At 37.4% G+C, this 18392-nt stretch overlaps 1 protein-coding gene across 2 annotated transcripts in view; it reads right to left on the bottom strand.

Moving 5' to 3' along the window:
* The window catches only part of LOC137399747 (ubiquinone biosynthesis O-methyltransferase, mitochondrial-like), a 50486-nt gene that overhangs the window by 11468 nt on the left and 20626 nt on the right, over positions 1-18392 (bottom strand). For both annotated transcript variants that reach the window (XM_068085964.1, XM_068085965.1), the window contains exon 5: positions 1929-2035. In XM_068085964.1, coding sequence (XP_067942065.1) covers positions 1929-2035 — 107 coding nt within the window. The remainder of the gene's footprint in view (positions 1-1928; positions 2036-18392) is intronic.

Here is an 18392-nt window from a genome sequence, read left to right as displayed (position 1 = left end):
CAATGCTTTTTTGTAGTATCCGCTGACGAGCCAACATTTGGCAATCCATTTGACAAATCCACTCCATGCATTATTTTTCTTGTACATGAATCACGGCTGGCATGAATACATGAATTGCTGGCAAAAAACCTGCTACTTCATTGCTTTTCATTTAAATAAATGTTATCATATGTGGCAGTTTCGCTGTATTGGCAAGGCAGACCAACAGTACAATGAAGAATCATATGTGGCAGTTTCGCTGTATTGGCAAGGCAGACCAACAGTACAATAAAGGATCATATGTGGCAGTTTCGCTGTATTGGCAAGGCAGACAAACAGTACAATGAAGAATCATATGTGGCAGTTTCGCTGTATTGGCAAGGCAGACCAACAGTACAATGAAGGATCATATGTGGCAGTTTCGCTGCATTGGCAAGGCAGACCAACAGTACAATGAAGGATCATATGTGGCAGTTTCGCTGTATTGGCAAGGCAGACCAACAGTACAATAAAGGATCATATGTGGCAGTTTCGCTGTATTGGCAAGGCAGACCAACAGTACAATGAAGGATCATATGTGGCAGTTTCGCTGCATTGGCAAGGCAGACCAACAGTACAATAAAGGATCATATGTGGCAGTTTCGCTGTATTGGCAAGGCAGACCAACAGTACAATGAAGGATCATATGTGGCAGTTTCGCTGTATTGGCAAGGCAGACTAACAGTACAATGAAGGATCATATGTGGCAGTTTCGCTGTATTGGCAAGGCAGACCAACAGTACAATGAAGGATCATATGTGGCAGTTTCGCTGTATTGGCAAGGCAGACCAACAGTACAATAAAGGATCATATGTGGCAGTTTCGCTGTATTGGCAAGGCAGACCAACAGTACAATGAAGGATCATATGTGGCAGTTTCGCTGTATTGGCAAGGCAGACCAACAGTACAATGAAGGATCATATGTGGCAGTTTCGCTGTATTGGCAAGGCAGACCAACAGTACAATGAAGGATCATATGTGGCAGTTTCGCTGCATTGGCAAGGCAGACCAACAGTACAATAAAGGATCATATGTGGCAGTTTCGCTGCATTGGCAAGGCAGACCAACAGTACAATGAAGGCTTGTTTTTGGTACCATGTAGTCTTCACCAAAACTGTCTTCAACCATTTTTTAAATCGTTGACAACACCAGAAACATGGGCATTTTTTGATGATGACGCAGTTGATTATTGAATGCCCTTCCTTTTGCGACACATTGCCTGCCTCTACTACCTACTAAAATCTTTTAAGCGAGTGAATTGAGCCAGCGACAGGGGTTGACTTACACGGCGAGTACATCGAGGCTTCTAGACTTATTACACCGTGTCGACTTATACGCTGGGTCGACTTTAGGAATTTATTTTAAGTTCAATTTAAAGTTTGTGTTATGTGACGCAGCATCACAAATGTGTAGCATACTGAACATTTGCCTTGAAGTCTCACACCCCCGTTATCCGCTAGGTCTGTCTTAAATTTAAGAACTCCATCAAAGATGGAGTGTTACATTTTGTTGCAGAACATAACCACTAAATAGGTATTTGATACTTGGTGAGCATAGGTAATGAATTACAACAATTAAAAAATGTTTTCCCCTCGTAAAAATTGAAAACAGATCAACTTGTATTTAGTTATTTTATATAGAAATATTGCTTTGAGATACGAGAAATTTTACATATGAGCAGGCAACGCGTTACCCTCGTATGTTAAGGTATGAACGCATGAGGCAAAACGTTTTTATTTTTTTGTTGTGTATAAAATATGAAAATTTGAATAACCTTATGCAATACTTACAAAGATTTAATAGAAAGGACATAAAATCAAGTCATGAGAAGCTTATATATTATATATGAATGTAAAATATATATAATATACAAGCCCTGAGCTTCGATCCTTAAATAAAATGGGGATTACCGAGTTATAGTTGTCTCATTTAAATTCTGCTGTCGTTGGCTTGCTACTTCTATTCCATCGGCGGCAGCATCTAATCCAGTCACAGTTGCCCCTAGTCTTGCCAATGACTGAAATCAAGTTTATTGAACAAAAAAAATTGTAACATGCACATCATAACATGAATACGCAAGGGTTACATACAACACGTGCATCATAACATGAATGTGTAAGGGTTATATACAACACGTACATCATAACATGAATATGTAAGGATTATATACAACACGTACATCATAACATGAATATGTAAGGGTTACATACAACACGTACATCATAACATGAATGTGTAAGGGTTATATACAACACATCCATCATAAAATATATAAGGGCCATATACGACACATGCATCATAACATGAATATGTAAGGTTTAAACACTATATGTACATCATAACATGAATATACCCTACAGGATAAAAAATATTTGATGAATTTAATAATTCGCGATTTCGCGAACAGACGATTCTGCTAATTATTAAACTTCGCGAATAATTAGTTTTATTTTTAAACACAAGGGAGAATAACTACTGCCTCAATTTAAAAACTAGTCGCTAGGCAGAGGTAGTAAATAAAGCCGAGTTCCAATTTTTTTTAAAAATATCGCCGGGGCTTTGAGTTAACCCCATTGCCAATGCATCACACTTCTTGACAAAATTATTCAAGGTTGTCACAAGCTATTCGGAATTCGGCACCGCATCATCATCAAAAAATCTTCTGCGGTTCTTTACATTGAAAAAACTCATAAATTACCACAAATTGTTGGTTCACCAAAGGCCTTCAAATCGATGAACATTCATGAAAACCTCTGGATGAAAGCAAAAAAATTTATAGCTTAGCATGATCGACATAAAACTCTTAGCTAAACAGAAACCTAAACATGTGGTATACACAAGTGAGGGTTTACTCTATTGCTAGCAGCTTTTACGGATTTACAGGCACTATCTGTTACCATCACAGAGGGCTACCATATGGAAAGGGTTCACCAAGGCAGAAATATTGGAAACATGATTATATTATATATATATTCATATGTAGATATATATATTCAAAATATATACATACATACTTTATATATAGATATAAATCTATATAGATATTTCTTAAAGCACATAAATTACATAAGTTTTTTATTGTATATTTCAATACATCAGAGTCTTGGCTTTCGAATGAGCTATTGTTTGCCATAGTGAGACAGACATTGGTTGGTGTTTATAAGATTTCCCCAGAGCTCTACCGCAGAAATGTTTACTGGCATAGGCTTGGAAATTGTGACATCACAATTTTCATATGCGGTGTTGTGTGCTCTTACCGCCTATTTTATTGCTTACCGCTTATATTTATTAACTACGATAATGACGCGAGTGTCAGGCGAAGATAGGACAACTCCAGAGAACCAATGAAGATGACGAAGGAATCAGTGTCATTAATTCTCTATGTATATATTATTTCTATGATAAATAACTCAGATTCCAAGCACCATACTATGTTTTCCCGATGATATTATGCACTAGCCCTCTCATTTTATTGTGATGTTGAGGGTCGCGACTGAGACTAATTAGTTTCAAGCATTGCGTGATCTCGCGAAAGTGTGATTGACATATAGTCCTAGGGCCAAGCAACCGGAGGTCACAATTTAATCGATGTACCTCATTACTTTTAGCAACGACAGTACATTCATTGAAGCATAATTAATTAACCCAGAACATGTGTTTGTATTGGCGTTAGCACGATCCCGGTCATTGTTGATCATCTAGAATCCTAGTTTCTTATTAGCGCTCTCTGGGTTTAACACCACCGATTGTCACAGAAAAGTGTAGCCTCAATGGCAGCTAAAGGGATCGACTACCTAAGGCTAAATAATAATTGTGACATCATATTTTGAGAACCTGAACCAAGTGTTTTTTTTGCAGGACATACTTTTGACACCCTGTTTTTCATAGTTCTATTAATCTTTGTGTATTGAATATAGGCTCATTCCAAAGCCAAGACTCTGATGTATTGAAATATATAATAAAAAAATTATGTAATTTATGTGCTTTAATGATTTTTAGATAATTTATATAGAGATATTTTTATGTATAAATATATTATAATTAATTACAAACTTGAGTTTACAAATAACGTACAATATTTCAAATACAAATAAAACTTTACAAACAATTAATGGAGTAAATGAAAACAGTTTGGCCCTTATGGTGGTTGCCTGGCAATAAAATTTAACTGATACTCTTGATAAATAAATACTAGGATGTAATGGTGCTCTCTGACTAGTTATTTTGGTAATAACAGCTATATATCGCTGTCACTGTCTTGGGCAGATGTTAAAGGCGATTCTCTCGCTACTACATGGCTGGTAAGGTAGTTATCATCAGAACTCTCCTTGTGGCTTACTATTGCAACATTCTGCTAGTTGGCCAAAATATTGTGATCGTAAAGGCGTTCTTGTTCCTTTTTTAAAACAGATATATTCTCCTCGTTAGCAGCTGCGGTCACCTCTACCTCAATTTCAAGACCTCCCTGAATGATTGGTGATCTTCTAGGAATGACATCCATCACCCTTGCAGTCTGTGCCTCCGTGTATGATGAAAAAGCTGCTTACTCTACTTATTTCACGGAGTAGATGACCAACCGTTGAGCAGTCTGCGTTTATTAGCTTTCCTGCAAATGGGTCGTGCAGATTATTGAGCTCCTCTCTCACACTAAAACGAATAACAAAGCGGTAGAGATGGAAGAAATAAATATTGCAATTTACTAAAGAACCCAATTAAAATGCAATTGGGTAAAGTCACAGTATTTCCGTTATCATACAAGGGACATCCTGAAGCACTTAAACTAGAATTGTGCTTTGAGTTTTTGGATTTTGGTAAACAATTTTCTCATGCTGAAGCAGTTCAGTAGGATGAACAGTTTAAGACAAAAAACTTTAAAATTGCTAAAGTCAATCCATAACTATAAGGTAATTAAGGCCCATCATACAAGGGACGCAGAAAAATCGCTAAAAACGAAACTTCAATTTTAGGCTGAAAACTCTGTGAAATATATGATCACATTTTAAATTCCTTTTAGCTGATGTTTGCTATGTATGTTTCAATGTTCAGTGTGAAAGAACTAACAGATTCCATTAATGGTTCTCATTAAACCACAGATTATTTACCACTAAGTTTGATCATACAAGGGACATCATACAAGGGACATTTCGGATCACTTGATTTTTCCACATATTTTATTGATAGACAGTAAAGTATCTAGCTAAAAGAAACTACAACCATTTTAATGGAATACTACATCTAAAACTAGCGTGCACTGAAACCAAAACTAAAACTATAGAGCTAAAAAATGTTGAGTTTACAGGAAGTGACCAGACATGTCAAAAAACGATAAATAATTAATATCTTAGATAAATATTGGAAATTAGATAAAGAAATGACAAATAAGATCACAAGGACATGCACCTTGCAAATTTACATGTATTTACGTTTATATTGACTGTAAGCAGCTTTGACTGCCTCAGCATTCAGCAGCCAATAGGCTCGACAATTGTTGTCGCATGGAATGAGCTCTGGGTTAATATCGAGGATAAAGTTAGAGTGGGTGACTTCGATATTTCTTGGGGTGGGCCACATCCATTTCTCTCCATTTCTATTTCTACAGAACTATTGCTCGCTTAGTAGGGGATTTTGGCAATGTCTTCTGTACCTTCCGTGATGCTTTTCCTGTAAAAAATTAGAGCACTTGGTTATTAACCTTTGATACTTGTACTTGCTACAAAGTGATCGAAGTCAAAATTTTATAACACAATTCTTATTAATTAAAACCAATGCAATTGAACTGATTGATTTTGTTATAACTTACCAAATGCTTGAGTAGTTGTGTATTCTGGTGTTGACTGATTACTGGTGCTTGCTTTCAGCTCACGAGCCTTCTGACGCTGAGCAGCCTTCTTGAGCCGTTCCTTCTCTCTTCGAGTAGCCCTTTGCTCCTCTGTAAGGCTGGCTGTTACTTTTGCCCATGCCTCGCGTACTTATTGCGAATGCTTAGCCTTGTACAGCTCTGGATTTTCCGATTTCTTTTTAGCTATATATTTCCTTTGCGCGGCACAATGAGTTGCAGGCCTGTCTTTGACAACCTTTACCGTCGACATTCTGGTTGAGACTGGCAGCTTGTGAAAAGTAATTGTTCTATTGCATTGACCAGCAGCAGTGTCTTGACGGGATTATTTATTAAGGTAGCCAGTCAGGCAATCACAAGCCGACAATGCTTTGAGAAAATATTTAGAGACAGCCACATTAATTGTATTGGAACTAATTAATTCAACTAGTTATGTTTAGTTGCCTACAATGCCAACTCATGAAGCTATCACTTTTCAGATCGCGAGAAACTAAATTTCGACATAATGGGATTAAGTGCAATTAGGCTGGGAATATGTTGGGTACAGAAAAGATTATGGCCTTCCTCCACCAACAATGGTTAAGAAACCACTAACCATTTAAAATTAAGTTACGGACTGCCGAGTATAATAACTTTCGTATGTATGTTAACTATACCTCATGAAAATTGTCTAAAATAACATGGCCATCTTTTCAACGCTACTATTGTGTCATGAATATTCATGACATAATAGTAGCATTGCAAAGATGGCCATGTTATTTTAGACAATTTTCATGAGGTATAGTAAGGGAATGAAAGAGTAGATGTCCCTTGTATGATAAAATTGTCCCTTGTTTGATAAGTTATTTTCTTAATTTTTCTCAAGTAATTAAATTATTTTAAAAAACTAAACATGCCATCATGAACCTCTCATGGTACTATCGGAAAATCCTAACTAGAAATTTTTTCACATGATTTGTTTTCAAAAAAACCAAAAAATGGTGCCCAAATTATCATACAAGGGACACGCATGTATTTGGAACGCCTCTTAAGCAAGATTTATTAAGGTTAGAACTTTGGAAACTTTTCCAGTCATAGAAACTTAATTGGATTAAAAGGTTCCTGGTGACACAATTTGCAATTTAAAATATGCATCTAAAAAAATCCAAAAAAATCAATGTCCCCTGTATGATCACATAATCGTCTCTTGCTGCTTAATTTTCTCAATTTCATGGAAATCGTTCATTATTTTTAAAAATCATTATTAATTATGGAAAGTTTGGACTTTTAGTTTTCCAATGATGTGTAAAACTTGGTTCTATGATAAAATTTAAAAATCACATCTTTGGTTTCACAATACTGTGATTTGACCCAATTATTAATTAAGTAAATGGTTTTGAAAAAAACTCATTACTTACCGCAAGTTGTTGGTTCATCAAAGGCCTCCAAAGCGATGAATATTAATGAAAACCTCTGGATGCAGCAAGAAATTTATAGCTTAGCATGATCGACTCGTAGTTGTCAGCTAAATAGAAACCTGAACACGCAGTGTACGCATGCGAAGGGTTAAATCTTTTCAGGCCTGTATTCCCTGGTTGCAAGTTGGGGCTGCAAATGTTAGGCGATTAGTTATGAACACCTAGGGGTTTGGGGGGCGGTGTAAGCCCACAACTGGGTTCGGGGCAGAGCCCCGAAGCTCTAGACCTTTTAAGCACCAACAATCCTTAAAGTATGCATTAATGCAATCAGTTGTAAGCATCAAAATCTACATAAATATATTGTTTATGGTTCACAGTAAGCAAAACGTTTTCTTTATTCAACTAAAAATATAAAACTCATGACACTACAGATTTCTGTAAGGGACATTGACAGAACAAGAGCTATTACTCTTTTATTGCAATAGCTCTAGTTCTGTCAATGTGTCGATAGCAGAGAAATTTTTCACAACTGATTCTGTATCTATTTCAACATTTTTATATATGTATGTGTAATATTAGAAGATTATTTAGCCGAGTCTGCTCCATAGTGCTCCTCGTCGATGATTTAATTTGCTTCAATGCAGAAAAGGATCTCTCACTCACTGCATTACTTACTGGCAGGCAAAACCAATACTAGATTAGTGAGCCTGAAAATTAGTGAAAATGCAAGTTTGGGGTCTTCTCCGCACCCCCAACTATAAGCAAAAAAGTTCAGTTTGAAAGTCTTAGCAAAGTCTTACAAGATCACTCATTTGGTGAGATCACCACGGAGACAATAGTAGTAGAACGCTAGTAGATAATATATTAGTTATTAGAATTTCCATCCAGTCTTGGAATTTCCAACTTGAAAACTCTAAGTGAATGAGCTTAGAACGTAATTTTTAGTACTTAGCCGCCGACAATCACTAAAAAGTAGGGATAGCTCAGCCGCCCCAGAGAATACGGGCCTGAATCTATTGCTAGCTGAAATAGAGTTAACTATTAATAGAGAGTGATTGCGTTCATCCGCGAATAAATTAGTCCTCGAATATGCATGAAAAAGGCGATTTGTGCTAAACTTAATTCCGCGAATATTTTCATCCAGTAGGGTATAAGGGTTACTGTAAAACTTCTAATTGAACGCCACCTTTATTTGAACACCATCTCTATTTGAACACCACCTCCATCTGACTGCCACTTTGACTATCTTTGATCTTTATGAACCCACTAGCTGTACTACCCGGCGTTGCCTGGGTAATAAAAAAGTCTTTGCACAAAAAATTGATTTATATTTAACATACATGTATAACAACATTTGCCATTCTAACTTTCAAACTAAATATCATGAGAAAAGTGTTTTGTGTAATAAAAACAACTATAAAGGTTTTCAAACTTTGTCAAACAGCTGTAACTTTCAAACTTCCTATCATGAGGAAAATGTTTTGTGCAGGTCAAATAAATTAAAAAAATATAACAATTATAAGGGGGTTTAAATGTACATGTAAATGCGAAATAATTAGCAAGTAATAGCTAAATTAAGTCAGTTTTGCTACAATTACATTAAAAGATGATTCAGTAATGATACAATTAATACAAACTGAGAAAACAAAATAAAAGTCGTGAATATGTTGAATTGATAACAAGTCTTACATAGAAGTGTGTGTGTATAAAAAAGGTTGCTGTTTCACCAGAAACTATCCATCAAAAAATTTGAATACAACGATACTGGTACCTCTCAATACCGGTACAAATGTAAAAATAAGATATTGTACCCTCTTTGTCTGACTGAACGGAGAGCGAATGTCGAGGCTCTTCCTACGGAGATAATATAATTGACTGTGTGAGAAGAATTGGCCTTGACTCCAGATATAGTAAATGAACCTTACGAAAAATATTTCTTAACAGAGGCATCGTAACGCGTACACGCAGTGCTAAAATAATTGGCATGTACATACGGTATACATTATATGATAACATCTTTGATCAATATGCTGTTGTAGCTCAGTGGTAGAGCGCCTGGATAAAAACTTTCAAATGTGTTTGTCGTGGTTTCTAATCCATCAGGAGGCCAAATTTTAATTCCAAGATTTTAATAGCTATAACTGGAAGGACACACATATGACAGACATATGACAAACTTTGAGAAATGTATATATAGATAACATCAAATGATCAGTAGAAAAATGCCCACTAAATCGTTAACAATAATAACAAATAATTCAACTCCCTAGCCTTTTGCGTTTTTTCATTAAAAATCTGAAAACAACATCATAGAAATAATTAATCACGGTCTCAGGCTAATAGTAGTTCCTCGTTTAAAGTTGTCTTGATACTTTGAAGTACATACTGTATATAGAAAACGCTCTAAATTTATGATGGTAGATTAACATTGAAAGTAACACCATAGAAATAATTACTAACTGTCTCAGGCTAAAAATAGTTCCTTGTTTAACGCGGTCTTAATACTTTGATGCACATATATAAAACATGGTTTTGCAAGTTTTGGGCCAAAGTTGCATTTGTGCTAAATGCAGCCAACTTTCAGAGCAACGCTATAGAAACAATCTTTGTGTCAGGCTAATATTGGTTCCTTGTTTAACGCGGTCATGATACTTCGAGGTAATGGCATAAAAAGTATAAAAAACAGTTTTTTAAATTTACTATGGTAGATAGAACTTTGGAAGCAACGCCATAGAAATAACTACTGTCTCAGGCTAATAGTAGTTTTTTGTTTAACGCGGGCCTAATACTTCCAACGACATGCATATTTAAAAAATGGTTCACAAGTTTAGGACCAAAAGTTACGTTTATTGTGAGCAAAACTTTTATACGTTGCATTAGTGATAAATGCAGCGTGTGAAAATTTTGTTTGGCCAAAAATGGTTTGGACGGTAATATCGACTAGTTCAGCAGTGCAGAAGAAGGGTTGAGGTCAGAAAACATTGTGGAAAGTATTGGACAACTAGAAGATGTTTGTTCCATCAAAAACAACAATCAGAGCGCACCTATCCAAGCAAACGATAGAAATCTTTTTGTTTTAAAAACGTCAATTGCTGTTTTTGCATGTAATATATGGGTGGTTTGCTTATGTCACTAGTTCTTGAGCATATATATTTGTAGCATTTGGTAGATTATCATTATATAACTTACAAATTTATATCATATTATTTAGTAGCATCATTGCAGTAATCTGATCATACAATTGATCGACGATCGTAACTCTTCTTCTATTGCACGTAAAAAGCTAGTTTTGGCTGCAAACTGTAGCAATCATATTAATGAGTGCAATGGGTTTTTATGCAAAATTGGTAAATATAAAATAAAAATATGTCTCCAAATATAAAATTATCATTGGAAATGCCAACAAATTGCAAAGCAGGACACAGGCTATAATATTAACGTAGGTCAATTGCAAGCAATAGATATCAACTGGTAGAGATATTTCTTGGTTTCTCAATGCATATTTATTAAGAGATCTTTGACAAGTTGGAGGTAGCCTGGGCATGACTCTCTTGGGGGGTGGGGGGAGAAAGAAAGCCTGGGACACAGTGAAAAAAAAGTAAGATTACCTCTGCAAAGCGAGCGACATATGTTACATATGACGTTCAGACTGATACTAATGAAAGCGTGTCGATAGATTCAGATCTCACGATGTATTAGATGTGGCGCGTTTACAAGCCTATCATCACGGTCGCGTGATTTGATCTAGGGAAAGGCCCTATGTTTTTGATAGGCTGAGTGGTTACGTAATACACTGTTTGATAACAAAACGATAAGAACCATAGGTTACTATTCTCTTGCGTTTTCACGTTTGCAGTTTCATTTCATATACTGATAAAAAAAATGGAGCGATTCAAGAATCATCTATCAAAGCTAGGCATAGTCACACAGACCAGAATAGTCTCAAGCTTTACAACCTATTATCGCAGGTTTTGACCAATTTATAGTTCTTCCTACTGGCTTTGGAAGGAGTATTTGCTTTCAGATGGCACCCTTGTGCAGTGGTAGGTCCGAGTTGTTCATAGTAACTGTCACGAGTAATCATAATACTCGCGAGTAAAATAAAACTGAGATTAGTTTTTAGTAGATAAACTTTTCTTTACTAGCAGCGTTGCTCTATTGCTATTCGTTTGCTATGCTTGTATTGTTATTGTGAAAATTTTTATTGAATTAATTTAGTTTTTATTATAATTAAATCAAAACATAATTAATTAAACATATGAAATAATATAACTCCCGTGATTGATTTATTATGCAACCAACCTTTCATACTTACCAATCAGCGTTTGTTTGCTACCAATTCAGATTAAAAATAATACATAATACTCGCGTAGATCATAAATAAGACCGTCACATGATACTCATTTGGAAATAACGATTGTGACATTGGCGACTGCTGAAGTCGACTTTTAGAGTTGTCTTCCCCAGGTGTTGCTATGTGTCCCAGGCTCTCTTTCTCCCCACCCCCCAAGAGAGCCATGCCCAGGCTAAGTTGGAGGTAAGTTAGCAGATTTATTGCATCCAAATGGTTTAATATCACTCCACCAGAAAAAAAATTATAGGCAACATTCACTTTGCCTGTAATACAGCTAAACTTATCTTTCGAAAATTCTGACAAGCCATTTGAAAAATACCCCGCCAGCCTCTATTTGAATGCCGCCTCCTATTGAGCACCACTATAATAATAGTGGTGGTCCACCACTATTATAGTGACCACCACCGCTATTATAGTGGTGGTCAATAGGTCAACAAACAAACTCTTCCTCTATAATAGAGAAAGAGTTGAAAAATGGGCGCCATGGCCTTCAACTAGAGGTTTTACGGTATATACAACATGTAATGCATAACTTGAATATAAAAGGGTTATATACAACACACAAAGAATATATACGGCTTATTTCCTATCTGTATATATATAAATCTCAAAGTTCGTGTCTGTGTATGTCTTTCGGTATATCTGGCTATAGTTATTAAAATTATTGAATGAAGAATCCATATCGCAGAAGATTTGATCCCGGAACCTCCATTCACTAGGCAAACGCCTTACCAATTTACCTACGTGAGATTGATGGAATCATTGAGCGATATATGCCGCTATGTTAGTAAAAATAAGCTGTTTTCCGTTACAGCGCAACGTAATGTTATACTTGCTCTCTCGTGAGAGCAAGTAGTTAACTCGTATTAGTAAGCTAACTCAAATTAGCCATTGGCGATGTGCCAGGCTAATAGCAAGTGACAGGCAATTACATTACCTCTCATTGTTTTAAAGCTGATTTTTAATACTCATGCAACCTCCGGGGATTCCAATAGTATTCTATATGCACATCGTAACACGAATATATGAATTATGTACAAAATGCATATCATAATACTAGGAATTCCCCTGTCATACAGCCCACGACCAAAGTGATATTGGAAAAAAGAAAGGGTACTGATGGTTGAGAAATGCAATATTAGCAGTCAAATGGCACTGCAGTGCAATAGAATAACTGCAATGGTAGCTGTAATGTACTGGGAGTGGGTGTTATTGTTGTATTGTAGTTGTTGTATTGTATTATCACGATAAGTCTTGTATCACAGAAAACACAGCTAACAGGTAAGAAGCACATAAAGGAACTGACTTAGTTAGCAAGCCCATAGCTATGGGTTATTAGACAATTATGCGATTATAGCACAGCTAAAAGAAAGCTGACTGCACAGCTAATATGTAACACATCTCCCTCACTATTCTGAGTTTATGGTTAGTCATGACCTTGTTAGAACTTAGAACTGTCATAGTAATCAGGTCGTCTTCTATTACGAGTAGGATATCTGGGACTTTGTACTGGCCTCTCATCAGGTACAGATTGGGCAGGTTGGATGTTAAGATCATTTGAAGCTGTGATGATATTGTCATTGGTCGATGTATCATTAACTTGAAGTCTAGCTTGTAGCTGATTGGCATGTCGTCTCCATACACCACGGTCTGTTCGCACAGCATACAGTATGTTACCCAGCTTGTTAATTATCGTTCCAGGTATCCACTTAGGTCCAGAGCTATAGTTCCTTGCATAAACCAAAGAGTCTACTTCATACCGTGATGATGTAGAAGATGCTTGACCTGGTGAAAGAGTTTTCTTGTTCTGAATTGGTTTCAGCAAGGTCAGAGTATTTCTCGGCTGTCGTCCATGTAGAACTTCAGCAGGTGATTTCCAGTTCAAAGAGGGATGAGGCAAACATCTGTAAGTGGTTAAAAACAGTTGTAGGGCAGTCTTGATTTTCTCCCCTCCTGCACAATTCTTCTCTACAGACTGCTTAAGAGTCTGGACAAATCTCTCCGCTTCTCCATTCGATGCAGGATGGAATGCGGGAGATGTTATATGTTTAATGCCATGCATGGTGCAGAACTGGTCAAATTCATTTGACACGAATTGTGGGCCGTTATCCGTAACAATAGTCTGAGGAAGACCTTCATGTACAAAGATCTGTCGTAGCACGCCAATTGTGTCCTTAGAAGTAGTTTTTCCTACATCTAGCATAGCAACGTACGGATATCGGGAATGTGCATCTACACAAACCAGCCACATCTGACCTTTAAAAGGTCCTGCATAATCCAAATGAATTCGTTCCCATGGTAGTTGGGTGGACGGCCAACTTTGGTAAGTCTTGGCTGGGTCATTAGCACAGATTCGGCAAGGTTCACAAGCTTTGATTAGCTGTTCTATGTCTGCATTGATGCTAGGCCACCATGCGTATCGACGAGCAAGCTGTTTTACTCTTTCTACACCCCAGTGTGATGTATGCAGCAAGTCTAACACTTTACTATTCAGAGCCTGTGGAATGACAACTCTAGTAGTGCCATCACGTTGCAAAAGCACAGCCTCCCCATGAACAAAAAGAGACTCCCTCATATTCCAATATGGCCGCAAATGTTCATAGCTAGCTGTAAGCTTACTGGGCCAAAGGCCATTCAGTATCCACTCTTTCACTATCTGTAGTGATGTGTCTTTCATGGTTTTTTGTTTAACAGCCTCATCGTCAAGGGGACCATGATCGAGCTCCTCTTGTATAGTGTGTGAGACCTCAATGCTCTCCTTCTCTTCATCATGGTCAAACTTCGGGTCTGCCCCTATAGGTAACCTGGACAAGCCATCTGCATTGCCATGCTGTGCTGTAGGTTTGTACCTGATGTCATACTGATAAGCCATCAGTGTGAGGGCCCATCTCTGCAGTCGCTGAGCTGTTAAAGCGGGGATATTCTTTTCTGGTGAAAACATGGCAACCAGGGGTTTATGATCAGTAATGAGCGTGAAACGTCTCCCAAATAGATACTGTCTAAACTTAGTCACTCCATAGATGATAGAAAGCGCTTCTTTCTCTATCTGTGAGTAATTCTTTTGGTGCACGCTCAATGTCTTTGATGCATGTGCTAGTGGTCTTTCAGCTCCATTTTCCTCTTGTAGGAGTACTGCCCCAATTCCATAGTTAGATGCGTCTGTTGCTAGAACCAGCGGTTTACTCTGGTCAAAATGGGTAAGTTTGGTAGCCTTGATGACACTTTCTTTAAGAACATGGAAGGCCTTGTCACACTCGTCAGTCCAGTCAAACTTGACATTTTCACGAAGAAACTTGTAGAGGGGGGCTGCTTTGCTAGACAGGTCAGCAATGTATGAGCCATAATAGTTGATCTTGCCCAAAAACGCCTGTAGCTGTTGTAAGTTCTGTGGTCGTGGAAGCTGTTCAATAGCCTCTATTGCAGAATTCGAGGGAGTCTTGCCGTTCTTGTCTATTATGTGACCTAGGTATTCAACAGCATTCTTAAAGAACTCGCATTTCTCTCTTTATATGCGGAGCCCATACTCCTGTAGTCTAGCTAAGAGTTTGTCAAGGTTAGACCAGTGCTCACTCTCACTGCTACCAGCGACAATCAGATCATCCAAGTATGCTGCAACTCCAGGTAAGTCAGCAATCATTGAGTCCATGCATCGCTGAAACTGTGCAGGGCTTGATGCCAATCCAAAACACATCCTGTTGTAGCGAAACAAACCACATTGAGTGTTGATGACACACAACTTCTTTGCATCATCATCTAACTCTAGTTGCAAGTAGGCATCTGCCAGGTCTATCTTGGAAAAGTGTACCCCGCCTCTCAACTTCTCTAGCAACTCTTCAAGGCTTGGTAATAGGTGTTGATCAATTGATATTTGTTGGTTCAACATCTTGAAATCACCACATATACGCACTCTTCCATTTGGTTTGGAAACTGCTACTATTGGAGCAGCATAATCACTAAAGTCCACATGTTCCAAAACACCAGCTTTAACTAATCGATCTAGCTCTTCTTTTACAGCTTGGCGTCTAGAGAATGGCACTACACGAGGTTTAGAAAAGCTTGGTGTGCTTCCTGGTTTCAAGCGTACTGGTACTTTTACCTTTTTACATCGGCCAAGACCTGTCTTGAAGACATCAGAGTACTTAGAGGAGAGTGCAGCGATTTTGTCCCTAAATCCAATAGGGTTACTTCCTGTGACAGTACAGGTAACATCACAACTACCCTGTGTCAATATAGCTAGCCCCTGCTGAGAGAGACCGAATTTGTCACTCCAATCTAGACCAAAAAGGTTTGAGCCTTGTGTTGTGTTTACAACAAGAAGTTTGAGATTTTGTTTTTCCACCTCTCCTACCTTCACACTAACTGAACATTGTCCTTTAATCTGTAACTCACTCTGCCCATATGCTTTAAGATGGGTACTGACAGGTAAGAGGGGGGGGGGGGGTGATCCAAGACTTTGGTAGCCTTGCAAATCAACTATAGAGCAAGTAGCCCCTGTGTCCCATTGAAACATTGCATCATGACCATTGACAACAGTTTTGATCCAAACCTTTCTATTGACTCGTTGGAAAAGATTATCTGAAACTGCATGAACTGAATGATAAGGTTCACTTGCATCAGTGAGCACACTTAACACAGAGTTTTCAACTGTCCTAGCAGACTGTTCTGTCTGACTTTGTGCTGCTGTCTTAGCCATACAGACAGCCTCAATGTGACCTTTGACCTCACATTTCCTGCAGACAAATGCTCTGCAGGGACAATTTTTTCTGTCATGTTTAATGTAACAGCTAGGGCAAGACTTCAACATACCTGTGTTCTGTGCATTAGCTTGTTGCTTTCCAATGGTTTGTTGACCTCGGCGTGATCTTTGCTTGTACTGACCTGACATTTTGTTTACTGTGTCTTCAATAACTGGAGAAGTTGTCTCCCCCTTGAGAATTTTATCGGTCTCCGTTGTCTTGATGAATGCTGTAGCCTTCTTAAGAACATCATTAAGAGAGGGATCAGCATCAAGTAGACACTGGCGACGTACATCAGCATGTGGCGTCTCTTTAATGATTATGTCACGAATTTGTTCATCAACATAACTAGTGCCACAGCCTGTGCTTTTGCACGTGAAAGCACAGTGCCGTGCGAGTCCACAAAGTTCTGCAGCCCAATCAACATAGGACTGACCAGTCTTCATCTTACATTGAGAAAATTCAAATCTTGCTGCTTGAACATGTATGGTATCTGCAAAGTGTTCATTAAGTTTCTCCGACAACTCAGTAAATGACTTGCTTGTAATATCCTCTGCGCCAAATAAGTTTGACAACAAGTCGTATGTCTCAGCTCCTACCCAAGATAGTAAGCATGCTCGTTTCTGACTGTCATCTACCACCCGATACACATTAAAGTGCTGATTGAAACGTTGAAGGTACTGGTTCCATTTTTCTTTACCCCTGTCGTATGCTTCAAACTTGGGTATGGCGACAGCTACTGGTATTGATGCAGCACTATCACTCTTGGTAGCTTCAAACAAGGAGATAAAATGCTTCTGTAGATCAGCGTTTTGCTGCTGGAACTGTTGTTGCTGTTTCTGCATAGCATCGATCAAAGCTTTTATGTTAGGATCCATAGCAAGACAATAGAAAAATGCTGGCTGTGAGTCCACAATGTTCGTTCCTGACACCAGTTGTTGTATTGTAGTTGTTGTATTGTATTATCACGATAAGTCTTGTATCACAGAAAACACAGCTAACAGGTAAGAAGCACATAAAGGAACTGACTTAGTTAGCAAGCCCATAGCTATGGGTTATTAGACAATTATGCGATTATAGCACAGCTAAAAGAAAGCTGACTGCACAGCTAATATGTAACAGTTATTATATACAACAAACAGCAATAATGAAAGGAAAAGATTATATGTTTATATCTCTCTCCCTGCAATAGGAAAAATGCAATATTAGAAGTAAAATGAACTGATATTATTAGAATAACTAATATTATTAATATAGTAAAGCAGTAATAATAGAAAACCAATGTACAATTTTGTTTACATTTCAAAACGTCATAGCCAACAATATCAAGAAGTTGTGATATTTATATAGATTTTTAGATAATCTATTTAACAAAACTATTTAGCAAAAATAATAACAGTAACATATTGCCCATCATCGATGTTGTTAGTGTGACTATAAGACTTCAATAGTCATCCAAACTTATAATTAAATATTGCAATAATCTCATAAGAATCGTTAGAAAAAAATATCATCGTCATTTCCTTTACTTTCACTGCTTTGGACATCATTTAGAATACCAAAGTACTCAAAAGTTTCCAAAATGTCAGTTACTTTGAAATCGTTTCTCAAAAAAGAAACGATTTCTGTACTTCTACGTTAATTACAGAAACCTTCGGCAATTCGACAATGCTATAGACTGGTGAAATGTGCACGTTATTTTTTCATGAAATGCGCATGACTTAATGGTTCTATTCTCTGTCGCTCGGCGCTTCAATCGCCGATCTTAATTTTGATAAAAGTAAGGCTTAGCAAGTTTTAATAACGATTTTCGGCCAAATTAACCTGTCTATTTGTGTATAATCCGTTCAGATGGGTAAGTTTTAAGAATATGTCGACACTTTTCAAAGACTTGGTAATATATTTAAAGAGGTTTATATGTGTTTTGTATCGTGATTATACTTTAACGACTCTACAAAAAAATGGTTAAATTTATTGATGAGATTTCGATGCAAGGGTTTGCGACGTTGTTGATGAATAATTTTCGTAAGTTGTGTGCACATGCATTTATC

Source organism: Watersipora subatra, chromosome 7, assembly GCF_963576615.1.
Source record: "Watersipora subatra chromosome 7, tzWatSuba1.1, whole genome shotgun sequence".
NCBI classification, from domain to species: domain Eukaryota; kingdom Metazoa; phylum Bryozoa; class Gymnolaemata; order Cheilostomatida; family Watersiporidae; genus Watersipora; species Watersipora subatra.
This window is presented reverse-complemented; position numbering and strand designations above follow the sequence as displayed.